At 43.1% G+C, this 23,284-nt stretch overlaps 4 protein-coding genes across 4 annotated transcripts; all 4 read left to right on the top strand.

The window, feature by feature from the left end:
* Positions 1 to 453: 453 nt before the first annotated feature.
* dcaf8 (DDB1 and CUL4 associated factor 8) lies at positions 454 to 7,387 on the top strand. Its single transcript, XM_067253694.1, has 13 exons — positions 454 to 698; positions 1,349 to 1,413; positions 1,510 to 1,605; positions 1,792 to 2,432; positions 2,694 to 2,834; positions 2,973 to 3,067; positions 3,263 to 3,373; positions 3,484 to 3,614; positions 3,737 to 3,844; positions 4,001 to 4,131; positions 4,668 to 4,787; positions 4,888 to 5,004; positions 5,288 to 7,387. Exons 2-13 carry the CDS (start codon positions 1,377 to 1,379, stop codon positions 5,393 to 5,395), a joined length of 1,836 nt encoding a protein of 611 aa, XP_067109795.1. The 5' UTR covers positions 454 to 698; positions 1,349 to 1,376; the 3' UTR covers positions 5,396 to 7,387.
* A 1,203-nt stretch (positions 7,388 to 8,590) lies between these two features.
* Positions 8,591 to 16,296, top strand: casq1a (calsequestrin 1a). The gene is made up of 11 exons (XM_067253266.1): positions 8,591 to 8,939; positions 12,076 to 12,169; positions 12,465 to 12,565; positions 12,688 to 12,799; positions 12,912 to 12,985; positions 13,172 to 13,302; positions 13,579 to 13,624; positions 14,434 to 14,488; positions 14,636 to 14,736; positions 14,852 to 14,926; positions 15,045 to 16,296. Exons 1-11 carry the CDS (start codon positions 8,706 to 8,708, stop codon positions 15,585 to 15,587), a joined length of 1,566 nt encoding a protein of 521 aa, XP_067109367.1. The 5' UTR covers positions 8,591 to 8,705; the 3' UTR covers positions 15,588 to 16,296.
* A 319-nt stretch (positions 16,297 to 16,615) lies between these two features.
* On the top strand, positions 16,616 to 19,470 carry si:rp71-1g18.1 (uncharacterized protein LOC559922 homolog). The gene is made up of 4 exons (XM_067253626.1): positions 16,616 to 16,936; positions 17,348 to 17,466; positions 17,607 to 17,673; positions 17,767 to 19,470. The coding sequence occupies exons 1-4, from the start codon at positions 16,684 to 16,686 to the stop codon at positions 18,648 to 18,650; spliced, it is 1,323 nt and encodes a 440-aa protein (XP_067109727.1). The 5' UTR covers positions 16,616 to 16,683; the 3' UTR covers positions 18,651 to 19,470.
* A 357-nt stretch (positions 19,471 to 19,827) lies between these two features.
* On the top strand, positions 19,828 to 23,155 carry LOC136959283 (nuclear factor 7, ovary-like). The gene is made up of 8 exons (XM_067253573.1): positions 19,828 to 19,870; positions 20,069 to 20,333; positions 20,498 to 20,815; positions 21,147 to 21,239; positions 21,480 to 21,561; positions 21,639 to 21,728; positions 21,857 to 21,916; positions 22,028 to 23,155. Exons 2-8 carry the CDS (start codon positions 20,088 to 20,090, stop codon positions 22,561 to 22,563), a joined length of 1,425 nt encoding a protein of 474 aa, XP_067109674.1. The 5' UTR covers positions 19,828 to 19,870; positions 20,069 to 20,087; the 3' UTR covers positions 22,564 to 23,155.
* The last annotated feature ends 129 nt before the right edge of the window (positions 23,156 to 23,284 follow it).

Genomic DNA, 23,284 nt, shown 5'->3' with positions numbered 1-23,284 from the left:
TTCATCTGAAAGTAGTAAATGTTTTACCGTTTTCTCATCATGAGCTTGGCGTGTAAACAGGACAAGCAGAACATATACCGAATGTGAATGTGGAGTTTTCAGTAAGGTGGTAGGTTGTGCTCTTTTCGAGGGGTTTTGTTTTTTATACAACTGGATCATTTTGAGGCCACCGGCCTCACACTCCGAACAATAGGTGGCGGTAATGCATCTCATGAACGATGGTTGCAATTTGCCATAACAGGAGAGAAAGAGAGGTAACTATGCATGCATGTCTCTGCATCATAACAGTGCTGTCAGGCTGGAAATATGTTGGCACTCATAAAATAAATGAGTGCATACATGAAAAAAAAGTTGACGATATTTCAATTACTTTCTCTTAAGCATCAATGTCGATACTATGCTTTAATTAATTAATTTTCGAGGCCTTCCGGATAAAAAAAATTCACCGGAAAAAGAATCGAAACAGTCAAAACATAAACAGAGAAAGCTCTCGAGGACACGCACCATTTTTTGCGAATTTGCTATCTTCGTGCACGCATGCCAAATGTCGTGTGTAATTATTCAGATGTTTCCTTTTCGTGGCACTTGGTTTGCTGTATAATAACAACGCGCGAGGCATCAAATCTGCACAGAACGAAGAAGATTAGGAATCAACTAGTCTAAGTACGCTTTGTTGGGCCTAGTACGACGAAGAAGAGGTAACCTAACCAGACTTGAGGAGCTAGCCACCTGTCAGACACTGTTACTTACAGTTTGTAACTAACTAGCTAATATTATGAATGTTGAAATTATAGTCAGTCTATTTACACTTACATCAAAATGGCTAAATGTTATTCCAGGTAGCTAGTAAGATGTATTAGTGTAGCTAGTTAGCACATTTGGTTATGGTGACGAACGCCTATGTACTGTCCTGATGTTCTCTGACCATAGTCTAACGTTAGTTGATGTTGGTATATTTTGGAAACAAGTAGTTAGTATATCAATACGGTATAAACTTAACATTTGGCTTGTTAACTAGGTAACATAATACATGGTTGGTTAAAAACGCTGGCACTACCTACAACTGTAAATATAAATGCGTCGCCATACTTCCCGCAGATAGCTAGCTGGTTGACTAACTAACAAGTTGAATCAGCTGGGGTTTGCAAACGTTAGTAACCTGCAGGCTAGCAAGTTTAGGATTAGTAACTCGGTCGCCACAGACTACTACAGTTAGCATAATGTAAACAGGCTCCTGAGTACTGCGCAATGCATGATCATAAGGGTACTAGCAATGCTTTTAAACTTTGCTAGCTAGTTGCAATAACCATGGCAATGACTGACATGTTTCCCTCTCGGCCCATTCAAGGCTATACTCTTTGTCGTGGAGAGACAGAATGGCGGAGGCAGATGGTAAAAACAGAGTTTTTAACGGTGAGGGATCAGACAGGCCTCGCTACAAACAGAATGTCAGGGAATATAATGTTTCAGCCTCTAGCTACTTGTTATGAATCTGTGTATCTTTACCAGGTGGCTCAGAGGAGCCAGAGCCAGGTGAAGCCGGGCAGAGGGATGGAGATGTTTCTTCAAACACAGAGGAACAAGGACAGTCTTCCTCTCAAGCAGGTGATTTCAGGGAACTAAAGCAATTGATTGATTCATAGTATTCATAAAATTTCCTCAAATAGGGAAACTGACATTGCTCACGCTTACTGCTGTACATTTTAGATCATAATTATTGGAAAACAGGTTTTTCTATTGCAGTGGGTTCTAAAGTGTGACAACGTTGTCATTTGACATTATGGTCTACAGTTCCCAAGGAAGGAGGCGATGGGGCTGGGGACAAGCCCATGCCAGATGCAGAAGGGGACAGTAGGCCTGGCAGAGACAGAGAGGACGAGGAAGAGGACACAGACAGCATGGATGGCAGTGGCCTCTACTCGTTGACTGAGGAGGCGGAGCGCGAGAGCGAGGGAGGGAGAAGAGAGCGTGCAAAGGAAAGAGAGGGGAAAAGGGCCGCCCGGAAGAGGAACCGACCCGGCGGTGGCACCACGCACCATTCCTCCAGCTCGGACGACGAGGACGAAGAAGAGGAAGACCCAGAGGAAGATGAAGAGGAGGACGAACAGGCCATGGAGGCGTGGCTGGGCGCGGAGCTGCGTGACCTCAGCAGGCAGACCTGGCGGGCAGTGCCCTCGCTGCGCTTTCGGGAGATTGGCAAGAGCTCCCACCAGTTTGTGAGACGTGTGTGCGGTGCCCGCTCCTTTGTGCAAAGGCTTGAGCTCCAGGGGCGCCTGGAGAGGCACACGGGCTGTGTCAACACGCTGCACTTCAACCCTTCTGGGACACGCCTGGCGTCGGGCAGTGACGACCTGCGTGTGGTGATCTGGGACTGGGCTCGGCGCCGTGCGGAGCTGGAGTTTGACAGCGGGCACAAGAGTAACGTGTTTCAGGTGAGTGAGGAGACTGAATCTGTCAGGTCTGAACTGGGATGGGCAAATATAGAAACATTTGAAACCAGACATTAACCGTCTACTAGCTGCTGTGGCAGGATGTTGGCTGATGTTGATGATATTATTTAGAGTCTACTTAAACCCGGTGACATTATACTATGACACCATTAATTTTATTTTTATATATATATATATATTCTGTGCAGTTGTATCCCTGTGAAATTAGTTCAAAAGGGATGACACTATGTGACCCTTTTCCAGGCCAAGTTCCTGCCACACAGCGGGGACTCTACTTTGGCCATGTGCGCTCGTGACGGGCAGATCAGGGTTGCTGAGCTTTCTGCCACCCAGCGCTGCAAGAACACCAAGAGAGTGGCCCAGCATAAGGGGGCCGCCCATAAGGTAGGAAGAGCTCGTGCGCCAGCCAGCAGCTGCATTTTGGTTATTCATTAGATCATATTGCTGCAACAGATCCTTTTAGCAAGACCTGCCAATTATTGTGATTATTTACTGTGTTTTTGTTGTGTGTGTGTGTGTCAGTTGGCCCTGGAGCCTGACTCCCCCTGTTCCTTCCTGTCTGCTGGGGAGGATGCTGTGGTGTTTGGCATTGACCTGCGCCTCGACCGGCCTGCTAAGTGAGTGACGGCAACACACTCTACCCTGTCGCTAAGTTATTGTAGCTAAGTTACATGTTCTCATGTGACAATGGCTGTGTAGTTATATTTAACTCCACCCACGACAGTGACAATTGCTTCTGTCTTTGATTTCCTCTGTTTTGCCTGGTTTGAAATCCTCCACGTCACCCTTTCTGGTGTCCTGTGTGTCCGCAGTAAACTGGTGGTGGTGAAGGAGGGGGATAAGAAGGTGGGACTGTACACCATCTTTGTGAACCCAGCCAACACGCATCACTTTGCTGTAGGTGGAAGAGACCAGTATGTCAGGTGAGACTGACATAGTCAATCCTTGGAACACAATTGTAACGAAAGTGACATTGGAGTTGGATTTTTTGACCTCCCAAGTTCAAACTTCTCTTGCCATCTCCCCTATGCAGGATTTATGATCAGAGAAAGATCAATGAAAATGATAATAATGGTGTTTTGAAGAAATTCTGCCCATCTCACCTGGTGTCCAGTGAGTCCAAAACCAACATCACCTGCCTGGTCTACAGCCATGATGGCTCAGGTAAAACACCACTATCAACCAGAAACTCAACTTGGCATGCAGACATTTGGACCGGGCTCTGTTGTCTTTCCCGGTCACAAGTGACCTTGATGGCTGTGTCTTTCCATGTGTTGTTATATCAGAGCTTCTTGCCAGTTACAACGATGAGGACATCTACCTGTTTGACTCCAGCCACAGCGACGGAGCTGACTACCGCAGGAGATACAAGGGCCATCGCAACAATGCCACGGGTAGGGAAGAGCTCCGTTCAGAACTCAGAATGACACTGTGATCACAGTACATGATCACTGTAACTGATCATGGAGAGAGTAGCCGGATAGGTTTATTTATTGTAATACAAACGGAAATATTGAATCCCCTACTTTCTGTCTGTGTCTGTCTGCCAGTGAAGGGCGTTAACTTTTACGGCCCCTGCAGCGAGTTTGTGGTCAGTGGCAGTGACTGTGGACACATCTACCTGTGGGACAAGTTCTCTGCCCGCATCGTCCAGTTCATGGAGGGAGACAAAGGAGGAGTGGTGAGGCATGGGGAGCATGGGGAGCAGGGTGGGCATGGGGAACAGGGTGGGCATGGGGAGCAGGGTGGGCATGGGGAGCAGGGTGGGCAGGGGGTGCAGGGTGGGCATGGGGAACAGGGTGGGCATGGGGAACAGGGTGGGCATGGGGAACAGGGTGGGCATGGGGAGCAGGGTGGGCATGGGGAGCAGGGTGGGCATGGGGAACAGGGTGGGCATGGGGAACAGGGTGGGCATGGGGAACAGGGTGGGCATGGGGAACAGGGTGGGCATGGGGAGCAGGGTGGGCATGGGGAGCAGGGTGGGCATGGGGAACAGGGTGGGCATGGGGAACAGGGTGGGCATGGGGAACAGGGTGGGCATGGGGAGCAGGGTGGGCATGGGGAGCAGGGTGGGCATGGGGAGCAGGGTGGGCATGGGGAACAGGGTGGGCATGGGGAGCAGGGTGGGCATGGGGGAATACACTTCAGCACCAAGGTCTGTTTAGTATCTTTTTAAGATCCAGTCCACTAACAGAACCTCCTGACCTGGGTGTGCAGGTGAACTGCCTGGAGCCCCATCCCCACCTCCCAGGCCTGGCTACCAGTGGCCTGGACCATGATGTCAAACTGTGGGCCCCCACTGCTGAGAACCCCACCGGCCTTAAAGGCCTCAAAGAGGTACTGTTATCCTGACAGACCCCTAGATAGCTGTGTAAGACTGATCATCGTGGTCTCTCAAATATTAACTCGACATTTGTCTCGGTGGCGGGTTGCCCAGGTGATGAAGAAGAACAAGCGTGAGCGCGACGAGGACAGTGTGCGCCATGGTGACCAGTACGACACGCAGCTCCTCTGGTTCCTGATGAGACACATGAGGAACAGGCGACCCCAAAGGGTGAGCTCAACGCTCAGTGACACGATCACATTGGTTTAGTGTTCAAATATATATATATATATACTTGATCAGTCCTTACTGGGTCGGGAGACTTGATTTGCACATTTAATTTCTCCAACATCATATTTGGGGATATTTCCATCCATTTCAAGGATGTCCTTCAGGAGTAAGAGCTTGAAGTGATCATCTGATCTCAGCATGTTTTTGTGCTGTCTTTTTATATATATGCAAGTCACTGACCCACGCTCCACTCCCTGTCTCCCCACCGTCCCCCTTCCCTCAGGCACGTCGGGAGGGTGCAGAAGGAGACACGGACGAATCATGGAGCTCTCCAGACTCCTCGGATGATGAGGATGGAGGCCCAGACCATGTTCAGTGCATGTCCTCCTGAGCCACAAACACAACACACACACGTTTGTTGTCGCCCTAGTATCGATGCACATAGGCAAGCACCATTGACACACTGGCACTCACAAACACTTGACAGACAATTAAGAAATAGAAAACAGTCCTGCATACACAGATACACACACAGCCGACAGGGAGGGACAGGGATGGAGATGCCAGAAACTGGCCTCCAAACAGCCTATGAAATGAGGACTAGAATACATCCCACTCAAACTATGATTTTAGTTGTCCGGAGGGGAGTAGACAAGCATCACCCAAACCCACTAAGAGATTGCGCACGCCATTCCAGTGCTTCTGCTCGACCTGTGTGTGCCCAGGCAACATTCGGCCCAGCATCCCCTCCATCCAATCACAGTCCTCTGCCCTCCATAACGCGTCCCTGCCCTGGTTTTCTACCATGAGATTGGAGGAGACAGGAAGAAGATCTGGATGACATGAATGCCCTCAGACCTTTTTCATCGTCCCTGTAAATGTGATTCGCTCCCATTTGATTTTGTTTTAAAGGCATGGAACCAGAGCTGTTGAGTTTGACCCTTCACCCACCTGGTTAGTGTCTGACTTGGATCATTAGCCGGTGGGGTCAGTTCAAGTCTATAGAGGGGCCAGGCCACCCCCCGGACCTGCTGCTCGATGTCCCTTCAGTCCCCCCCCCCCCCTTCCTCGCCCCAGCCTGCCCCCTCCCAGGCTACTGTGTGCACCTTATTCAGGGATGTGGTCGTTTAAAATGTGTAGACAAAACATGCACTTGTGGGGGATATGCAATAATTAATCAAATTATTGTCATGGAACATCAACCCCGTATTCAGTAAAAGTTTGTTCTTAACAAGCAGATACTTTTTCTGTGATTCTAGTCCTTGGGTTTTTCAGATTGATTTGCACTCTGCAGGATTGTGACAGCTCCAGTTGGAGAGGTAATGCTTTTACTAGCGTGATTTTCCCTCACAACCCTCCTGAATAAGTATCATTGGCCCTCCATAAGCCATTCTCTCCTTCCCCAGAGAATGCACTCTCCTGTTAAGAAGAAGCTGGATGATCTCTAGTTCTCATGGAACAGTTCCTTGTGTTCCTGTTTGGGGAACCCATGGTAAAAGCTTAAAGGGCCTGGACAGAAAGAGGCTTGGCCTCTTACAATGTAGCTGTTAGCTGTTGGGAGTTGAACATGGTCTAATAACACGATAACTAAACAGATTTCTTTTTCCTTTTATTTAGGGATGACACACCTCAAATTGGGAACTGTTATTCCCACTTTTGACTGCCATGAGATTTGGTGGTTGATCTCTTTGTTCTTTCTGTTCAGGTCCCTCAAGTGTACAGATGTGTTTGGTCCAGGATGGGCTTTCTTGTGCCAGCCCTTTTGTCACTAGGAGAGGTCATGGTGGAAGGCAGGTCTCTGTCTGTTTTATAGAGGTAGGGTCACAGGCAGGAAGGAGAATGAGGGAGATTCAATTTGCTTGACAGTTTTTCTTTTGTTGTGAGAGCATTTAAGTCCAGCTTTTCTCATTTTGTATGAGAATTTAGAAGTTAGGTGAATTTATATGTACATATTATATATATATATATAAAATAATACTGTAAAGAGAACCAACTTAAGCAAAAGAGGTTTGACTTAAGAAAAAATGACTAAATTTGATTGGTATTCATGCAGAGGTTTATATTCTATACAAGGACAAAGTACTTTTAAATGAAGAGAAAGATGACATCAATTTCTTTATTTTGTTTTGTAATTCTTACCAACAATATTAGTTTTATTGGCAAAATTCAGTTATTTTCAATATCCCAAAAAATAAATTTCTCTTTCCAAACTTGGACCCAGATGGAAGAGACAGTCATATTCAGATTGTCCTTCTGACTATATTACTTTGTTGTAAACATCTAAAGGCATTTGATCAAAAATCTCTCCCACCACTGCCTAAAGCATTCTACCATTTCAGTTGGAAATATGTACGATTTGTGCAATAAACAAAATACCATGTAATTTCATGTGTTGCTGTTTTCTTTGAGCAAATATTGGGCTAGAAGTGATCAAGTGTGTGAGTGATCATGAACAGAGATTAATAACCTATGTGAGTTCATAAGGGCTTTTCTGCTAGAGACTGCTGTTATGCTGCAGGGGTATGTTGTAGTCATCTCCATGGGGGAAAACCAATATAATTACATAGTAGTTTGAGTGCACATCTGATTGTATATCTTCTTTTTGTAATGTGGAATTTCAAGATAATTGGAATACATAATTTGGAATGTAACTTTAACAAGTTGCATTCATTACTCTTTGTAACTGGTTAAAATGACAGAAAATAGCCCAATTTATTCCCTGTGGCTCATAGCCCCTGCTTCCAGTTCCCTCTCGGGTGACTTGGTAAGCATTAGCAATGCTAGCCACAGAATACAAGGAGTGGAGGGAGATGCTATAAGATCATATATCCAACATTTATTAATAGCTCAGCTCTCTCCTTTCGATATGTAAACTCGTATAACAGGCTATCTGCACACCCATGCAGTCCACATTTTAAAACATGGATCCATGTTTGCATTAGCAAACAGAATAAGGCTCAGGGTAAATGAAAACGGTTGCAGCATGAAAAGTCTACGGCTCATGGAGTCAGGGCTGACAGTCCTCATGCTAAGTGACATTCATGGGTGCCTAGTGAAACATGACCAGGCCCGTCACCCTAGCATCTCCCACTGTCCCTGAGTGACCTAGTGCCACATTCTAGTACTGTTACCGTGCCAAGGGCAGCAAATTGGACACCAAGACCCCCCTCCCAACATGGCTCTCACCGCCCTACATCTATTATTTTTAGACAGGATTGGCTCTTCAATTTGAACTTAATATGGAGTCCCACATCTTTAAGACCCTGCCATCCCTCTACCCAACATCTCTCGTCATTTTATGCAGTTGACCAGTGGACTGATCCTGGCCTTTTAGTCAGCTCACTGGAGGAGAAAGCAGATTGTTCTGTACATGCAAACACACAAACGGGTCGAATCTCTCCCTCATCTTCCCAGCTGAATCACCTCAGCAACCACTCTGAATCACTCCTCCTCCCGCCATCTTTCCCACACTTCACATTCATTTGCGTGTCCAGAATTAAGCCCCACCCCCTCTTGGTCCCTCCTGTTTCCAGTTACCCATATGAGATTTTAATAAAAGGGGGTCTAAAGTTGGTCTTGCTCTCTTCTGGGTGATGCGGATTGGAAGTCCTTACTCCTTTACAGCACAAAACTAATTTATTTTCTTTTTAATATACTTGACACCATACATACACATTTTTGTCAGATTGAAGTGAGGAGTCATGAAGTGGAGCTGGGTGCTTCTGGTGGCCCTGCTGTCTTGCGGGAGCCTGACACTGGGTAACAATATAATGGACATCCCTGAGTTTGATGGCGAGGACCGTGTTCATGATCTCACTGCTAAGAACTTCAGATCTGTGATGAAGAAGTACGACATGATGGTGGTGTACTATCATGAGCACCCTGGAGACCGCGTCGCCCAGAAACAGCTTGAGATTGAAGAGCTGGCCCTTGAGGTGGGTCAGGGGAACACTGGGATAACTGGGAGGAGGAAGTGTAACATTGGCATATTGCTGGGCTCCGTGAAGTTGATTGTAATGTCCATTTAACCCTTGTGTTATCTTCGGGTCATTCTGACCCATCGGTCATAGTGACCCACCGTCGTATTGCGACAACTTTACCGCATACAAAAACAAAGTGAAGCATTTTCTTTTAACCGTTGGGCTGTCTCAGACCCCCCACATTGCGAATGTTAAAAGAAAATGCATTTTATTTGTTTTTGTATTGGGTAAAATTGGATAAACACAACGATGGTTCGTTGTGAACCTTTGGGACCATGTGACCCGAAGGCAGCAAAAGGGTTAAACAATTGATCTAAGAACTGTCTTCAGGTTAAATGCAGGGGAATGATGTCTTCGGGCAGTCATATGAAAGGCTTTGTTCAGAGTGGTTGCTTGAGAGATGACTTAATTTTTCATGGGCCATTTTAAATGTAGCCTAATGTTTTGTAAGCCATACAACTGTAGTTGTCTGAAGCATGTGTAACACAAGAACGTATTCGTAACACAAGACTTGGAGAAAAGGTGACAACTGAGACACCCAAATTGTATCACAAGCCTGTGGAGTGCTGTGGGAGGGAGGCTGCATCCTTCAGAAGCAAACTGCTGAATCGTGTGGATACAAGATCCAGTATCACTAGCTCAGACAAATAGCTGCATCCCATGATGCTTGCCAGTACGATTCATACATACATGTAGTTTCTGTGTGTACATGCATACGTGTGTGTTCAGTATGTGTTTTAACACCACGGTAGATGTTCCTTATGACAGTCTATCTATACCTATATAAATTAGCCATGTCTGTAGGTACTTACAGATGCCTTTGAAATCTGGGAGCATTTTTGTAGAATTACTTTAATTCCTTTGATGTGACACTTGCACTTAAAGTCATGTGACCCTGTAAGTAACATCAATCACATACTAGCCTGCTCTACTCCTCTCCCTGATTTACAGCTGCCCCAGTCAGTAAACATACCACAATATCCTTATAAACCTTCTCACCAGAGGTCAAAGGTAAAAGGTCAACCCTTTCTCTGAAGACGTTCCACTGCAGTTATGCCCCGACAACCAGGGTGAGAAGGTTACGTCATCATTTACTGTAGCTATACTGTATGTCACCATCCTCTGACTACACCAGTGTCTTGTCTCTGTCTCACACAGTACATGTGGCATGTTAGTCTTCCATAAACTAAACTTCCAGATCCAACCTGGTCTACTTTTTCAATCATAACACTTTTCACCATGAAGGCTAGAGTGCAAATTGATAGGGGCTTGAGGTAGTCTTCTGTTCTCCATGAATGACCAGTGAGTTAATCCACTACCAACATATACTCTCTGCTACTTCTACTCCGTGAATTATTGGCTGATACCTGACTACAACTATTCTTGGAGAGGGACCTCTAAAGGAGAGCTGATTGCCTTTTTCTTCATAGAATAGTCAAATCAGCTGAATAATATTCAGTAACAACCAAAATAATGTTTTGGTATTCGAAAGACAAACCCCTTTTTTCAGGATACTTTCTTGGATGCTGGCTTTTGGGAGATCCTCAAGCATATTTGCATGTGTTTGTGTGTCTTGTGTACGTACTGTATGCGTGTTTACTGAGCTAGCCTGTTTACCCATTCACAGTAGCCGGTAGCACATACTGGCTAAAGTTAGCATAGCATATCACCATCTTAAATTGTTGGAGCCTGTCCAACAGTAGGGGTAGAGGGGAGTTACAGCAGTGCAGTACTGTACTTGTCAGCGGATGCCTGAGACCTTAGCACTACCTTCAGTTTTCCAAAATAGTCCCTAATCGTCTGTGTTGCTGTGGCGCTATATTTATCAAGGATTGCTGTTTGTGATCTCAGAAGTGCACTGTTGCTTCATAAAAAAGACTGATCAAGCACCAGCATTGCTGTTACATTGAGCCAAGCACAGCTAAGGTAGAAAGAAATTCAGAATTGGTTTAGCTTACTCCCTTTTTTTTCTCCATAACAAAATGTTTTTATAAACTAAATCTACCATGGAAATCTCAACATTTAATCACATCACAGTAGATTTAAAAATAATAATAATAATTTTACACATTTTTACTTAGAAAATTGATATTTCCCCATAGTAAATTTAGTCATTTACATTTAGTTATTTAGCAGACGCTCTTAGTAAGGCTTTACCTTTCATGTGCATAGATTATTTAACTACATGACAATGACTGTTTTATAATAACAGCAGTATACCTTACACGTGTAATAAGGTATACTGCCAAAAAATATATCATGGGTATTACCATGAGGTTACATACAGTCCATTGTGGCCTAGTAGTGGCATAGTGTATATCTCTAGATTCTGCTACTGATGTACTATACAACTGTTCCACCCACCCGTGTTGGATAAACTTCCCCAATATCATGTGAGGCCACCAGAGAAATCTATCGTTAGATAGGAAGAAAAGGAAACCCATTCTGTGACATAATGGATGAAGAGTTACTTCAGTAACCTATTGAAGCCAATAATCACATGGGCATTGTTCCAAACCAGCTTGTGTCTCCGAGTGCGTGTGTACTGTTTGCTTGTGTTTCTACTGTGTGTGTGTGTGTGTGTGTGTGTGTATGTGTGCCTGTGTGTGTATGTACAGCAGGGTAGAACCTGTAGCCTTCCAAATGGCTTATTACATCAACAGAGATCCTGGCAAAGTGTGGATGTAGCCCTGATATTGGTGGAGTCAGCTGTCAGTCATAAGGTTCAGATTTCACACAGATATAGAAAGTGCAGAAGCAGCTTTCTTGGTGTGGAGCTTTTATGGGGCTGACGTTGCCTGCAAATATGATGGCACTTATTGAATGATCACAAATAGAACAATGCAATGCAAAGTGAGAAATACCACAGCAAATCTTATACAAATGAAAATCCTCGATTATTATGACAACAACTGATAAGGTAATGGACTTGCAACAAACTGACAAAAGAAAGGTAACTAATTGACCACACATATCACTGAATAACTGATTAAATCTCTCTTCAAAAGCACAAGAGTAAGATGTCAGAGAACTTCACTGCACAAGCCTAAGGATGCCATAACTATTATGTGATATTGTTTTTCATTTGCAGCTTGCAGCCCAGGTCCTTGAAGACCTTGAAGATGAAGAAATAGGATTCGGCCTTGTTGATGAGAAGAAGGATAGAGTTGTTGCGAAGAAACTAGGTAAATGCATACTTAACAAAATAGTTAATTACTAATGTTTATCTTTGACTTTGAAAGAGTCTGAGCGGATGAGTAAATATGTACTTTCTCTCTCTCTCCCTCTTTGATATATGTAACTTACCTTTTCTCCTCAACACTGATCTGAAAACATCAGATAGGATTTTATTTTTATTATCTACTGGTTGAGGAGAAGATGAGAGAAAACCCCTGTAGACCATGAGGTGGCATGAGCATGTCAGGCCTCTATTGGAGAATCCATGAAAAAGTCTGAGCAAGGCTTTTCTCCTCTCTGCAGGCCTCGACGAGGCAGACAGTATATTTATCTTCACTGAGGACGAGGTGATAGAATACGACGGGGAGCTTGCTGCAGACACGATGGTGGAGTTCATCTACGATGTGCGTGAGACTCAGGATTATGCTTCTCATGGCTTCCCCTGACGGCATGTCTCGAACTGCAGCTATCTGTATGTTGTGTTTGTGTATTCCTCTCCTTTGCGTCCCTTACTTGTTGCGTCTAGGTCATGGAGGATCCAGTTGAGATCATTGACAATGTGAGGGAGCTGAGAGGCTTCCAAAGCCTTGACGAGGACATCAAACTGATGGGCTACTTTAAGACTCCAAAATCTGATCGTAAGAATTTGTAATGTACTCATCAACAAAAGAAATATCCCCCAAAAATGTGTTAAATGCATGCAGGAGGAACCAAAAGAAGATATGTGATTGGATGCTTGTAACATTTCAGATTTTGTGGCATTTGCTGACGCTGCTGATGAGTTTCATCCCCATGTCAAATTCTTTGCCACATTCAATCCAAAGGTGAACAAGAACAACCATATCTTCACATTGCATCAGCATCCATCTCTTCCTGGATCATGTGTGCCTGCCAATCTAAACACACTGGACATATGTTGAATGTTTAGCTTCCACTAAAATGTCCAAACTCTTCATTAAGTTTCTTGATGACCTCTTTCTAATTTTTCGATCCAAACCCTCCTGCTCTAGATTGGCAGGGGTCTGGACATGAAGCTCAATGAGGTGGACTTCTATGAGCCTTTCATAGACGATCCTGTAGTCCTCCCTGGAAAGCCGTACTCAGTGGAAGAGCTAGTGGAGTTCATTGAAGATCACAACAGGTGAGATCCAATGGCACCGATACTGGGAGAAGCCTGCTCAGATGTACCCAAGTTGAACTTTAAAACTCAGCTTTCAGTTAAAATACTGAATTTTGATGGTGTAGCTGGCTATAAGTGATGGTTTCATGGAAGTGGTTTAGAATGTCTCCAAGTAAACCAATACTAAGCCCAGTAAGGTGACTCGTGGATGGTAGCAACAATAATAAGTGCCATCTGTTTCATAAAGTTGCTTGCCCTATGGAGGGAATAAATATCTATCTTTTAATTTCTATACAGACCAACCCTAAGGAAGTTGGAGCCACACAACATGTATGATGTCTGGGTAAGATACCAACCATTACAATAGAATTCACCCACCACAACATGGAAGATGCTGTATGTATTAATTGGCAAGACTGCATGTTAAGGTCACCTACATAAGATAATAAATGACGATAAATGCACAGATATTTACAAAGCAGTGGAGCATTTACATGTAGTCATTTAGCAGACGCTCTTATCCAGAGCGATTTACAGTAAGTACAGGGACATTCCCCCCTAGGCAAGTAAGGTGAAGTGCCTTATTCAAGGACACAACATAATTTGCACTGCCAGGAATCAAATCGGCAACCTTCTGATTACTAGCCCAATTTCCTAACTGCTCACCACCTTTAGTATGACTCTGATATCATTAATAGCACAGACAACCCTTTAATTATATTGTCTCTAAATAATGAGGATGTGAAAATATGTAAGTATTAAGAATCACAGTTCAATTGAAGAGAGAAGCTTTGTCACTCAATTATTTGTCAATATAGTCACTAAATTATATGTACTCTGCAGTCAGTAGAGAAATCACATTGTAGATGTAAGCATTTCATAAATAGTAATGTCACCTTGTGACATATACTGTTGATGCCTTATGCAAAGCTTTGTAAATGTGTTATGCACTGCTCATGCATGTGTTCTAAAGCCCCTATGTAGGCAGCCGTAAAAATGTTACCTATTTATTCACAAAGTACGTAATTTCACATTCAAGGCCATGGTTGGCATTTCATGCCCAAAACACCTCCCTCCCAGAAGAGCATGTGAGACACACCTTAAATAGTCTCACCTACGCGTCTCAGTTTTCACAAAGTCTGCCTTCCTCAGGAGGATGATGACGAAGGAGAACACATCATCGCTTTTGCAGAGGAAGATGACACAGGTATGAGGCCAATGGGCCCCTTTACAAGTCAACATGTTCTGCTTGCAAACACTAATGGTGTTAATGGATGAGAAACTAAGATGGATACAACAGAAACCTAGTTGGTTCCTACATGTAGCTGACTCTCAAACCATGATTCCCCATTAGATGGCTATGAGTTCCTGACCATCCTTAAACAGGTGGCTGAAGACAACGCTGATGATCCAGACCTGAGCATTCTGTGGATCGACCCAGATGACTTCCCACTTGTAAGAAAATGCTCATAATATGAATGACCATTTTTATAATCTGAGTAATCAATTCCATTTCTGACTTGCTGATAAAACAAGCAGAAAGAATTCATCCTTCATCTTGTCTCTTCAGCTCGTACCGTACTGGGAAAGCACCTTTGGAATTGACCTGTCCTCTCCACAAATTGGTGTTGTAGAGGTTGAGGATGTGAGTAATGTGGTTTTATGTTTAGTACTTTTACTGAGGCATGGTAATGCTAGAATGCACGTGCTGTATGTTCAACTCAGTGATCATACTATGACACTGACCTGTCATTGCTTTACAGGGTGACAGCGTGTGGATGGAAATGGATGATCACGATGACATGCCATCTGTAGATGAACTTGAGGAATGGATTGAAGATGTTCTGTCAGATGAAATTGATCCAGACGAGGATGATGATGATGATGATGATGACGATGATGACGATGATGACGATGATGACGACGACGACGATGATGACGATGATGACGATGATGACGACGATGATGATGATGATGACGACGACGATGACGACGATGATGACGACGACGATGATGATGACGACGATGATGATGACGACAATGACGATGATGATGACGATGATGATGACGATGATGACGATGACGACGATGATGATGATGACGATGATGATGACGATGATGATGACGATGATGATGATGATGACGACGATGATGACGATGATGATGACGACGATGACGACGATGATGATGATGATGATGATGATGATGATGATGATGATGATGATGATGATGATGATGATGATGATGATGATGATGACGACGATGATGATGATGACGATGATGATGATGATGACGATGATTACTAAACTGTTAGAAGTTTTGTATTTTAGTCTTCACTCAAATCTGGCCCTTCTATCCACTTAAATTTACTTTTTTAATTTGCCTTATGTTCTGTTAAACAAAGTTATTGACATTGAGTTAAATGTATCAATTAATTTGGATTGTATCTTCCATACATCTTCTTCAAAGCATCTTCACTAAAGATGGTCAATTTTACTTGTTAAATTAAAAAAATCCTTTGCTCTAAATTTTTGAAACAGTTCTGCCCAGCAACTTTGCCCTGAACAAAAAGGGGACATTTTTTACAATCCACATTTCCACACTGTAAACGTAAAGGACGGTTTCATTTACTGAAACTTTGACAACTATTATTTTTATATTCCTAAAGTTTATTGTCCTTTTTTAAAACAAATATAGGTGATGCATTGCAGTCTGAGTCCATTTGTTAAATATGTTGAGTCTATTCTGTGTTTAGTTTTCATCTGGAAAATGTTTCATATCTTAAAAACCAAAGGTGCAATCAAGATTTTCCTAGAAGTTAGTAGCCAATACACTACTGTAACTTGAAAAGAGTGGTGAGCTTTTTTTGTTTTGTTTTTGTGCACTGGAAGTGCTGTAAATCACATGGATGTTTTCTACTGATGAAGAAATGTAACAACAACGGTATTCTATTTTTTGTAACAAGAAAAATGAAACTACTGTAAAGTCTTAAAATAAAGGACAGCTGGGAAATCATGTTATTGCTTGTTTTTTTCTGTTTGCGTGTTAGCGCGTGTGAAATGTAAGGTTACATTTAGGTCCTGCTCAGTTTGACTGCATCTCTTTCTTCCTGTATTTTTGTATTTATTTATTTTATTGCAAAAACAAAAGTGTACAAACATCCAACTCTGTCTGTATGAAGGACCTGCAATAAACTTGATTGCGTATTTACGCAGTACGTTCCCCCGGAAATACATGAGGCGTGATCTGCGTCGAGGGTCTCTCTCAAACAAGACTCCACCCACGTAACTACTTGGACCATGTGGCTGGGAAAAACACAACATCCGCTAGTTCAATATCTTTAAGGACTAAATCATTTTCTTTCTTATTTTAGGGACTACGGATTCACGCGCACATGTCAAAATGACGACCTCTGACGTTAACTTTCAATCTCAAATCGCATCTGTTTTAGACGCACTGGTCAAAGTGGCCGTAGTCGAATTGACCAAACTCTTCGACGGTCACTACTCAGTCTCCAGGAACACGGTGCTTACTGATGGTCACATGGAACAAAATGAGACACTGGACTACTTCAAAGGGCCACCTAACAAAACATTTCAAAGTATTGCAGTGCAAGTGGACGGAGGAACCCTGTATTTCGAGCAACCTTTCACAGGTCAGACTACTATTTACAAAGGTGTACAACATTGTTTAACAACACATGTACAATGCAAGGAGACCGTGCACTCGTGCTGTTTTAAAATGCATGAGCAGTGCGTTCCATTGCAAGTGATGTAATTTTGTGAACCTATGAAATGTACTGCAAAATGTAGCTAATGCAGTTAACTTTCAGTTTCACTGTGTCTGTGAGAATATGCAGCTTTGCTTTTTAGTGGGAAATATGGTGGGCATTAACGTAGATATCTATTCCTTCTACCCGTTCCACACAAGTAAAAGTTGATTTAGCAGCTTGTTATCGTTATTTATTAATAGTTGATTTCGGAGCTTATCACCAAACAGTTCTCATCCAACTAATGGAATATTTGTTTTCCCTTCCCCCCTTCCCTATGTGCTTCCCTCTCCACAGATCAGTGTTGCTCCTCAGAGGGGTGTGGTGATAGTTTGAGAAAGGGCAGGAAGGGGGAGGACACCCTGCTGGTGGAAACTAATGAGTGTACTGACCTTGGGAGCTTTGTTCTCAGAGAGGTCAGTCAAATTACCTGTTGACCAAATTGGAAGTTTTGTTATATGAATCCATCTGATTATTAGTTACTGCTTTAATGCTTGTCTGAGAATATTGGAGACAAAGATATAGTGTGTGAAATCCTGTCTGACTGGTTATTTAGGATGAGATGTGTATGAGCAGTTCATCCAGAAACCCTGAATCATCCACCAAAGAACTATATGCAAATGGTAAGGCCTTTCATACTCTGATCATATAGGAATAGTGTTTTAGAGTAATGGGCATAGGTCAAAAGTAAAAAAATGTATACCTCTTTCTTCCAGGCCCTGCAAATAACTGCCACTCCGCTGTACCAAGGACTCTAGCTAAACAGAAACAACGTTCTAATAAGACAAAAGGAAAGAATGGAAGCAATTCTCAGAACAAGACTAAGCTCTTCATCCAGAAAGAGAAGACACAAGCTCCAGCTCAAGAGCCTAAGTGTACAGAGCCTGCCCAGGTGAAGCCCCAGGAGGCCATTGTCAGCACAGCCCAGGAGACCCCTGTCTCCACAGATGGGACTGTGGCTCATTTGAGGGTAAGCCTATGGGACCGCCTGGCCAGTGTGAAAGACATGGTGAATGAGCATAAGAAGCAGACTTCTCAGGACCAGAAACTACTTCAGCCCTGCTCAGTTCAGCTGGTCAACCTGTCTTTGGTTGAGCATGGGGGGAAGATGACCGGCATTGTTGGTGGTGGTGCTCAAGGAAAGACGGGTTTCCAAACACCCAAGGACCTCCGCACCCATCAGAGTATCCACACCGGGCGACGTCTTTGCTGCTTCACCAAGTGTGGCAACGGCATCTGGCGGCTGCAGAGGGTGGTCAGCCAGAGCCAGTCACACTGTTGCAAGATATGCGGGAAGAGGTTTAAGCGCAGGAAGGTCCTCCGAAGACATGAACGCTTTCACACTGGGGAGAAGCCCTATAAGTGTCCCAGGTGTCACAAGGCCTTTGCCTTACGTAAAAGTCTACGCAGGCACCAGAGGTTTCATACCGGGGAGAAACCCCACATTTGCCCTCAGTGTGGGAAAAGTTTCCGGCTTCGAGAGAATCTAAAGGCTCACCTGCGTTTCCACACCGGCGAGAGGCCATTTACCTGCTCCATCTGCGCCAAGAGCTTCAGAATCTTCCGCAACCTCACAGAACACCAGCTCAGTCACTTATGATTAAGCAGCAGCTGTTTCTGCTCTTAAAATGTATTTTACTTCTTAACTACCTCTTACCAAAAACTATTGGTTTTATTCACACTATAGCTTTCCTTTGGTTTTCCAATAATGGAGTTTATAAAAAAAAGAACACCAGAAAAAAAATTCCTGAGATTCCTGCACGTTTTTGTTGGATTGGCCTCGATGTCCAGTGGAATGTGAACTTTTGCAACAAATAGAATGTTGTGAACATGCGTGTTTTTACACTGTAGACACTGGTATTTTTACCCCCACTATGTGTTATGCTGTTGATTTATGTGGATATTAGGCTGTTGTGCAACTGTGCAGACATATTTCTACTTTGCTGCTTGTGTAATGTGCTGACAAATTGACAATTTTTTATGCCTGTGTGTATCCTTTTAAGGTGTTTTATAACTAACATGGTTATTTTGACTAAGACCCAATAAGAGGCCATTCTGCCCATATAGTCCATATACTTGTCTAAAGAAAGCTTCGTTGTATTGTGCTTCGAGAGAACACACGTTCATTTTAATTTTAAGTCAATCTTTAGTGATTGAAATGCACACAAGGGGGTCACTTTTTTATGTAGGAAGACCGACATCCGTACCTGTATGTACCATGCAGGAGACATTCTTCACAGTAGCCTACTGTTTACGTTTTTTGAAGAAAAAAATTGTTCGTGTTTCAAGACGAAGCCTGAAACGTCCGATTTTAATGTTCGATCAGACTGTGCGAAATGTATTTCCTATAGGCCTAATTAGTTTTGTACTTTTGAAATAATCATGATATGCTTTTTTACTTTTATGTATCTGAAGTAGAAATGTATGAAATAAATCCAGATTAAAAACTAAATTGTCAAATGGCTGATGGTGTCCATGAACAGTTACTGTTCATAAACTGTAATACATTTTAAGGCAGACCTATGGTGATAATAAAGTAGGCCAACAGTCAACAGATTTCACCCTCATACATATTCTGTCATGATAGAAGAATGTAATGTGGTTAAACTGTATAATACAATGTAAAACTATAGAAAAACCACAGTGTCACAGATTCTGAAAGAAAATATTTCAGATTAAATCGGTGAATACCGAAAGTATTTTACGCAAAAAGTACTCGACAGTACCCTTACTTTAGCCCCGCCCACATAGGAAGTAGCCTAGTGTGCCCGTGCTATCTGTATTTAAGTCTGCTTGCTATACGGGAGCGGTGTCCTGGAGGTAAATTTACCTTTGTTTAGTGTAATAAATTACAAATGCCGAATGTTAATTTAAGCGCCCTTATTTATCTGTCTCTTGTTCTAGGTATTTCGTACTTATTTGGTATATTTAAAAAGTATTGTTTGCGCATTTAGTTACTCGAACTTCCTGACATATTAACCCGTTGGTTTCCTTATTTGTCACCCTTACTAAATAAAGTGGCAGGACAGAACACAATATGGCAGACAACTCCCAGCTGGCGGTCATGTTAACATGCTCGGTGTGCCAAGACATATTCAGGGACCCTCGCCAGTTGCCCTGTGGGCACAGCTTTTGCATGGCGTGTCTGGAAAGTTTGATTGACTTTACATCAGATGTGCCCTTCCGATGTCCAGACTGCAGGACCTACTTTGGGTCCGTCATAGGTGTTCAGAAGAGCTATGCACTAGCTTGCATTTCAGAGGACCACAGAGAGAATAATAAGGTAGGCTACACTTGATTTGATGTGGCATAATTGTCACGTGCCTGTTTTTAAATTAAGAACGAGTAATAAGTGTCACAGACAAAACTATCTGGCCAGATCGATATAACACATAAATAAATTGGGGTTATCCATTTCATGAGTTAATTGATTGACTCTGTCTAAAGGCCAAGCAGAAGGAGAGTGTATTCTGTGACTGTTGCCCTGAGAAGATGGAGCCAGCAATAAAGTCATGTCTGAAGTGTGAGGTCTCGCTATGTAAGGAGCATCTCCAGCCTCACCTGGAGTGCCAGGCTTTCCTGGGCCACACTTTGGTCCCTCCTCTGGGGAACCTGAGTAGCAGAAGGTGTCTGGAGCACAAAGGCCAGGTTCTCAAGTACTACTGCTCTGTGTCCAAAACCTATGTCTGCAACATCTGTGCCTTGGAAAGGAACCAGAGAAACCTGGCTGAGGAAAGCTCCACTGTTCTGGAGGGAAAACTTACGGTAAGTTTTTCATTTTCTCTTAGTGGTTCAGTTTGATGGACAATTTTACAGTATTTGTATATATTGGTTGCTGTTGGTAGATAGGTTCAAAGGGGGATCTCTTCTCTGGGAAACGGAGCTAACCAGATGCATAAACAGGTTTTTCTAGTGTTTTAGAATCAAGGAACCATCGAGTCAACCACTACACATTTTCTAAGAACTGAACATTCTGTTGTACTATTGCATGTGTTTAAATTCAAACCCACAAACAAGGAACTGTCTATGGGACTTGTATGTAAAGATGAGCCACATTTGAAAGTGCAGTATATGATTGGATGTAATTGTTTTTCAGGACCTTATGAACCAACAATATAACAGTGTGAAGCAAACAGTGGAGAACTGCAAGGAATCTGTTATAAAGATTAAAGAAGAAATCCGACAAGAGGTCAGCTGCTTTATCTCAATTGTATTTTTTTGTGTATAATTACACAGTCTCAGAAAGACCCCCATACTTGTTAAAAAATGGCAATAAACTTGACACTTGAATTTGAGATTACTTATGCATGCGTGTCATAGCATGGGTTGTTAGAAAAGCAACAGTCATTTTTACCATCTAAGCCATGGATTTGTCGAATGTAAAGCATCTACTTCTGTCCAATATTTGATTAATCTCTTCCTACATAAGCTAACAACACACTCTAAAGACTTGTGGATCAACCTTGTCACTGTGCTGTTGCTGGGTCTCTGGTTCATCTCTGTATACTATGGTGAGTAAACGTGTGCTGGGCGTGAGCCTGCAGGTGTTTTTGAGCATGCATCTTATATGTCCTTTGTCTCCTTTCAGCACACAGCTTATCTGTGGACAATCAGATCCTCCAAGACAAATTGCAAAAGCAGCAGTCTCAGTTACATGACATGTACCGCATGTTTGCAGGTGAGAGGGGATATTGTGAGACTTGAATAAAAACAGCTCCATAGGTATTGCATTTAACTTCAGAGTAATTAAAGCTGTATTTGTTTGAAATGTTGAAGAAATTATCACAGAAATGTGTCTGTTCACAGAAAAGCCTTTGAACAGTCCATCACACAGCCAAAGGAACGGTGACAACGTAGGCGACTTTCGTAAGCGGTGGTTTTCATTTCACTCAGGGATGAAGCTATTCAATGCAAATATAACAATTTGGTCATGATTGAACATCACCGTAAGTGCATCTCTCTCATGCTCACTTTCAGATTTTCTAAGTCTGAACATTGACTCGGCCAGTGCTTATCTCAAAGTGTCACCGGACCTCCAGTCAGTAGAGAGAGTGAAGACCAAACTGCCCCATCCCAGCCACCCGGCTCGCTTTGAAAAAGTCCCCCAGGTGCTCTCCAACCAGTGTGTCTCCTCAGGGAGGCACGTGTGGGTGGTTGAGGCGGAGGGCTACTGGGATATCGCTGTGTCCTACACTAGCATCCAGCGCAAGAGGAAAGGGAAAGATGGCGCAGCCTTTGGTGTTAACGCGAAATCCTGGAGCCTTATGCGAAATGACATTGGCCAGCTGTTTGCTTACCACAACAACAGTAAAAAGATCCTCAACAAAACCTTGAATCACAACAAAGTGGCAGTTGGGGTGGACTTTGGGAAGGACATCATCTCTTTCTTGGAAGTGGGTGCCACAAACAACCAGCTGCATGAGTTCAAAGCTCAGCTGACCGAGCCCGTGTGTCTGGGTATCGGCCTGTACCGTGTAGACCCTCACAGCAGAGTCTCCATCATTACTGCTTAAGACTAAACAGAGAAGTCCTCTCTTGCCTATTGGTTTAGGTGTATTTAAACAAGGCAGACATGCAGACCTATTTCCTGTCTGTTAGCTGGGGTTTGATTTCAGTGTGTAATGCATCCAGATTGTATTTCTCAGGGACAATACACAGGTATTTTACTATTTCTGTTTCATTTGTTGTCTTCACCTCTGAAGCAAACTTGCGCTCTTAGTGATGTGCAGAACAAAAACGATTGTTTGTAACAACACATGACTAAATGTAAATGACTAAATGTAACACAGATGCCATATGTATATATTGAAAGGTGTGCTGATTTAATACTACTAATGATACTACTGATTGATACTACTGAATGATACTCAATACTACTAATGATCTATCCAGACAATTTTGCCCACTAGAAGTACAGCTCTAGAAATAGAACTTCTGCCTTGATGAAAAATGGAACAGGATTCATTTTTTCTGTTTTGTTCTGTCAAATTTAAATGTTGAGTTGAGATTGTTATGATCTCTGATAGCTCAGTGGTTAAGGATGTGGGCTACTGTGTGAGGGGTCTTGTGTTCAAGTCTGACTTATAAATAAAACTGATAAATTTATTTTTAGACTTGGCTGAGCCTTTCCTGGTGGGACAGTTGGGTACCTGGAAAGACAGTTGGGAGAGAGGGTCTGGACAGTGGGGAGTGCACTGCGGTTACAGGAATCTGGGCCCACGGATGTGTTTGGCA

The sequence above is a fragment of the Osmerus mordax genome, chromosome 16, assembly GCF_038355195.1.
Source record: "Osmerus mordax isolate fOsmMor3 chromosome 16, fOsmMor3.pri, whole genome shotgun sequence".
NCBI classification, from domain to species: Eukaryota; Metazoa; Chordata; class Actinopteri; order Osmeriformes; family Osmeridae; genus Osmerus; species Osmerus mordax.
The sequence above is the reverse complement of the archived record's forward strand: the minus strand, read 5'-3'. Positions and strand labels throughout refer to the sequence as shown.

What these genes read in the sequence shown, in the direction of transcription:
- LOC136959283 (XM_067253573.1), top strand. Translation starts at nt 20,088, where the DNA reads ATGGCAGACAACTCCCAGCTGGCGGTCATGTTAACATGCTCGGTGTGC. An exon ending in TTCTGGAGGGAAAACTTACG is followed by an intron (nt 20,816 to 21,146) that starts GTAAGTTTTTCA and finishes ATTGTTTTTCAG; the next exon opens with GACCTTATGAACCAACAATA. An exon ending in CATGTACCGCATGTTTGCAG is followed by an intron (nt 21,729 to 21,856) that starts GTGAGAGGGGAT and finishes GTCTGTTCACAG; the next exon opens with AAAAGCCTTTGAACAGTCCA.
- casq1a (XM_067253266.1), top strand. Translation starts at nt 8,706, where the DNA reads ATGAAGTGGAGCTGGGTGCTTCTGGTGGCCCTGCTGTCTTGCGGGAGC. An exon ending in TTGAAGAGCTGGCCCTTGAG is followed by an intron (nt 8,940 to 12,075) that starts GTGGGTCAGGGG and finishes TTTCATTTGCAG; the next exon opens with CTTGCAGCCCAGGTCCTTGA. An exon ending in TAAGACTCCAAAATCTGATC is followed by an intron (nt 12,800 to 12,911) that starts GTAAGAATTTGT and finishes GTAACATTTCAG; the next exon opens with ATTTTGTGGCATTTGCTGAC.
- dcaf8 (XM_067253694.1), top strand. Translation starts at nt 1,377, where the DNA reads ATGGCGGAGGCAGATGGTAAAAACAGAGTTTTTAACG. An exon ending in ATAAGGGGGCCGCCCATAAG is followed by an intron (nt 2,835 to 2,972) that starts GTAGGAAGAGCT and finishes TGTGTGTGTCAG; the next exon opens with TTGGCCCTGGAGCCTGACTC. An exon ending in GCCTTAAAGGCCTCAAAGAG is followed by an intron (nt 4,788 to 4,887) that starts GTACTGTTATCC and finishes CGGGTTGCCCAG; the next exon opens with GTGATGAAGAAGAACAAGCG.
- si:rp71-1g18.1 (XM_067253626.1), top strand. Translation starts at nt 16,684, where the DNA reads ATGACGACCTCTGACGTTAACTTTCAATCTCAAATCGCATCTGTTTTA. An exon ending in TTTCGAGCAACCTTTCACAG is followed by an intron (nt 16,937 to 17,347) that starts GTCAGACTACTA and finishes CCCTCTCCACAG; the next exon opens with ATCAGTGTTGCTCCTCAGAG. An exon ending in CAAAGAACTATATGCAAATG is followed by an intron (nt 17,674 to 17,766) that starts GTAAGGCCTTTC and finishes TCTTTCTTCCAG; the next exon opens with GCCCTGCAAATAACTGCCAC.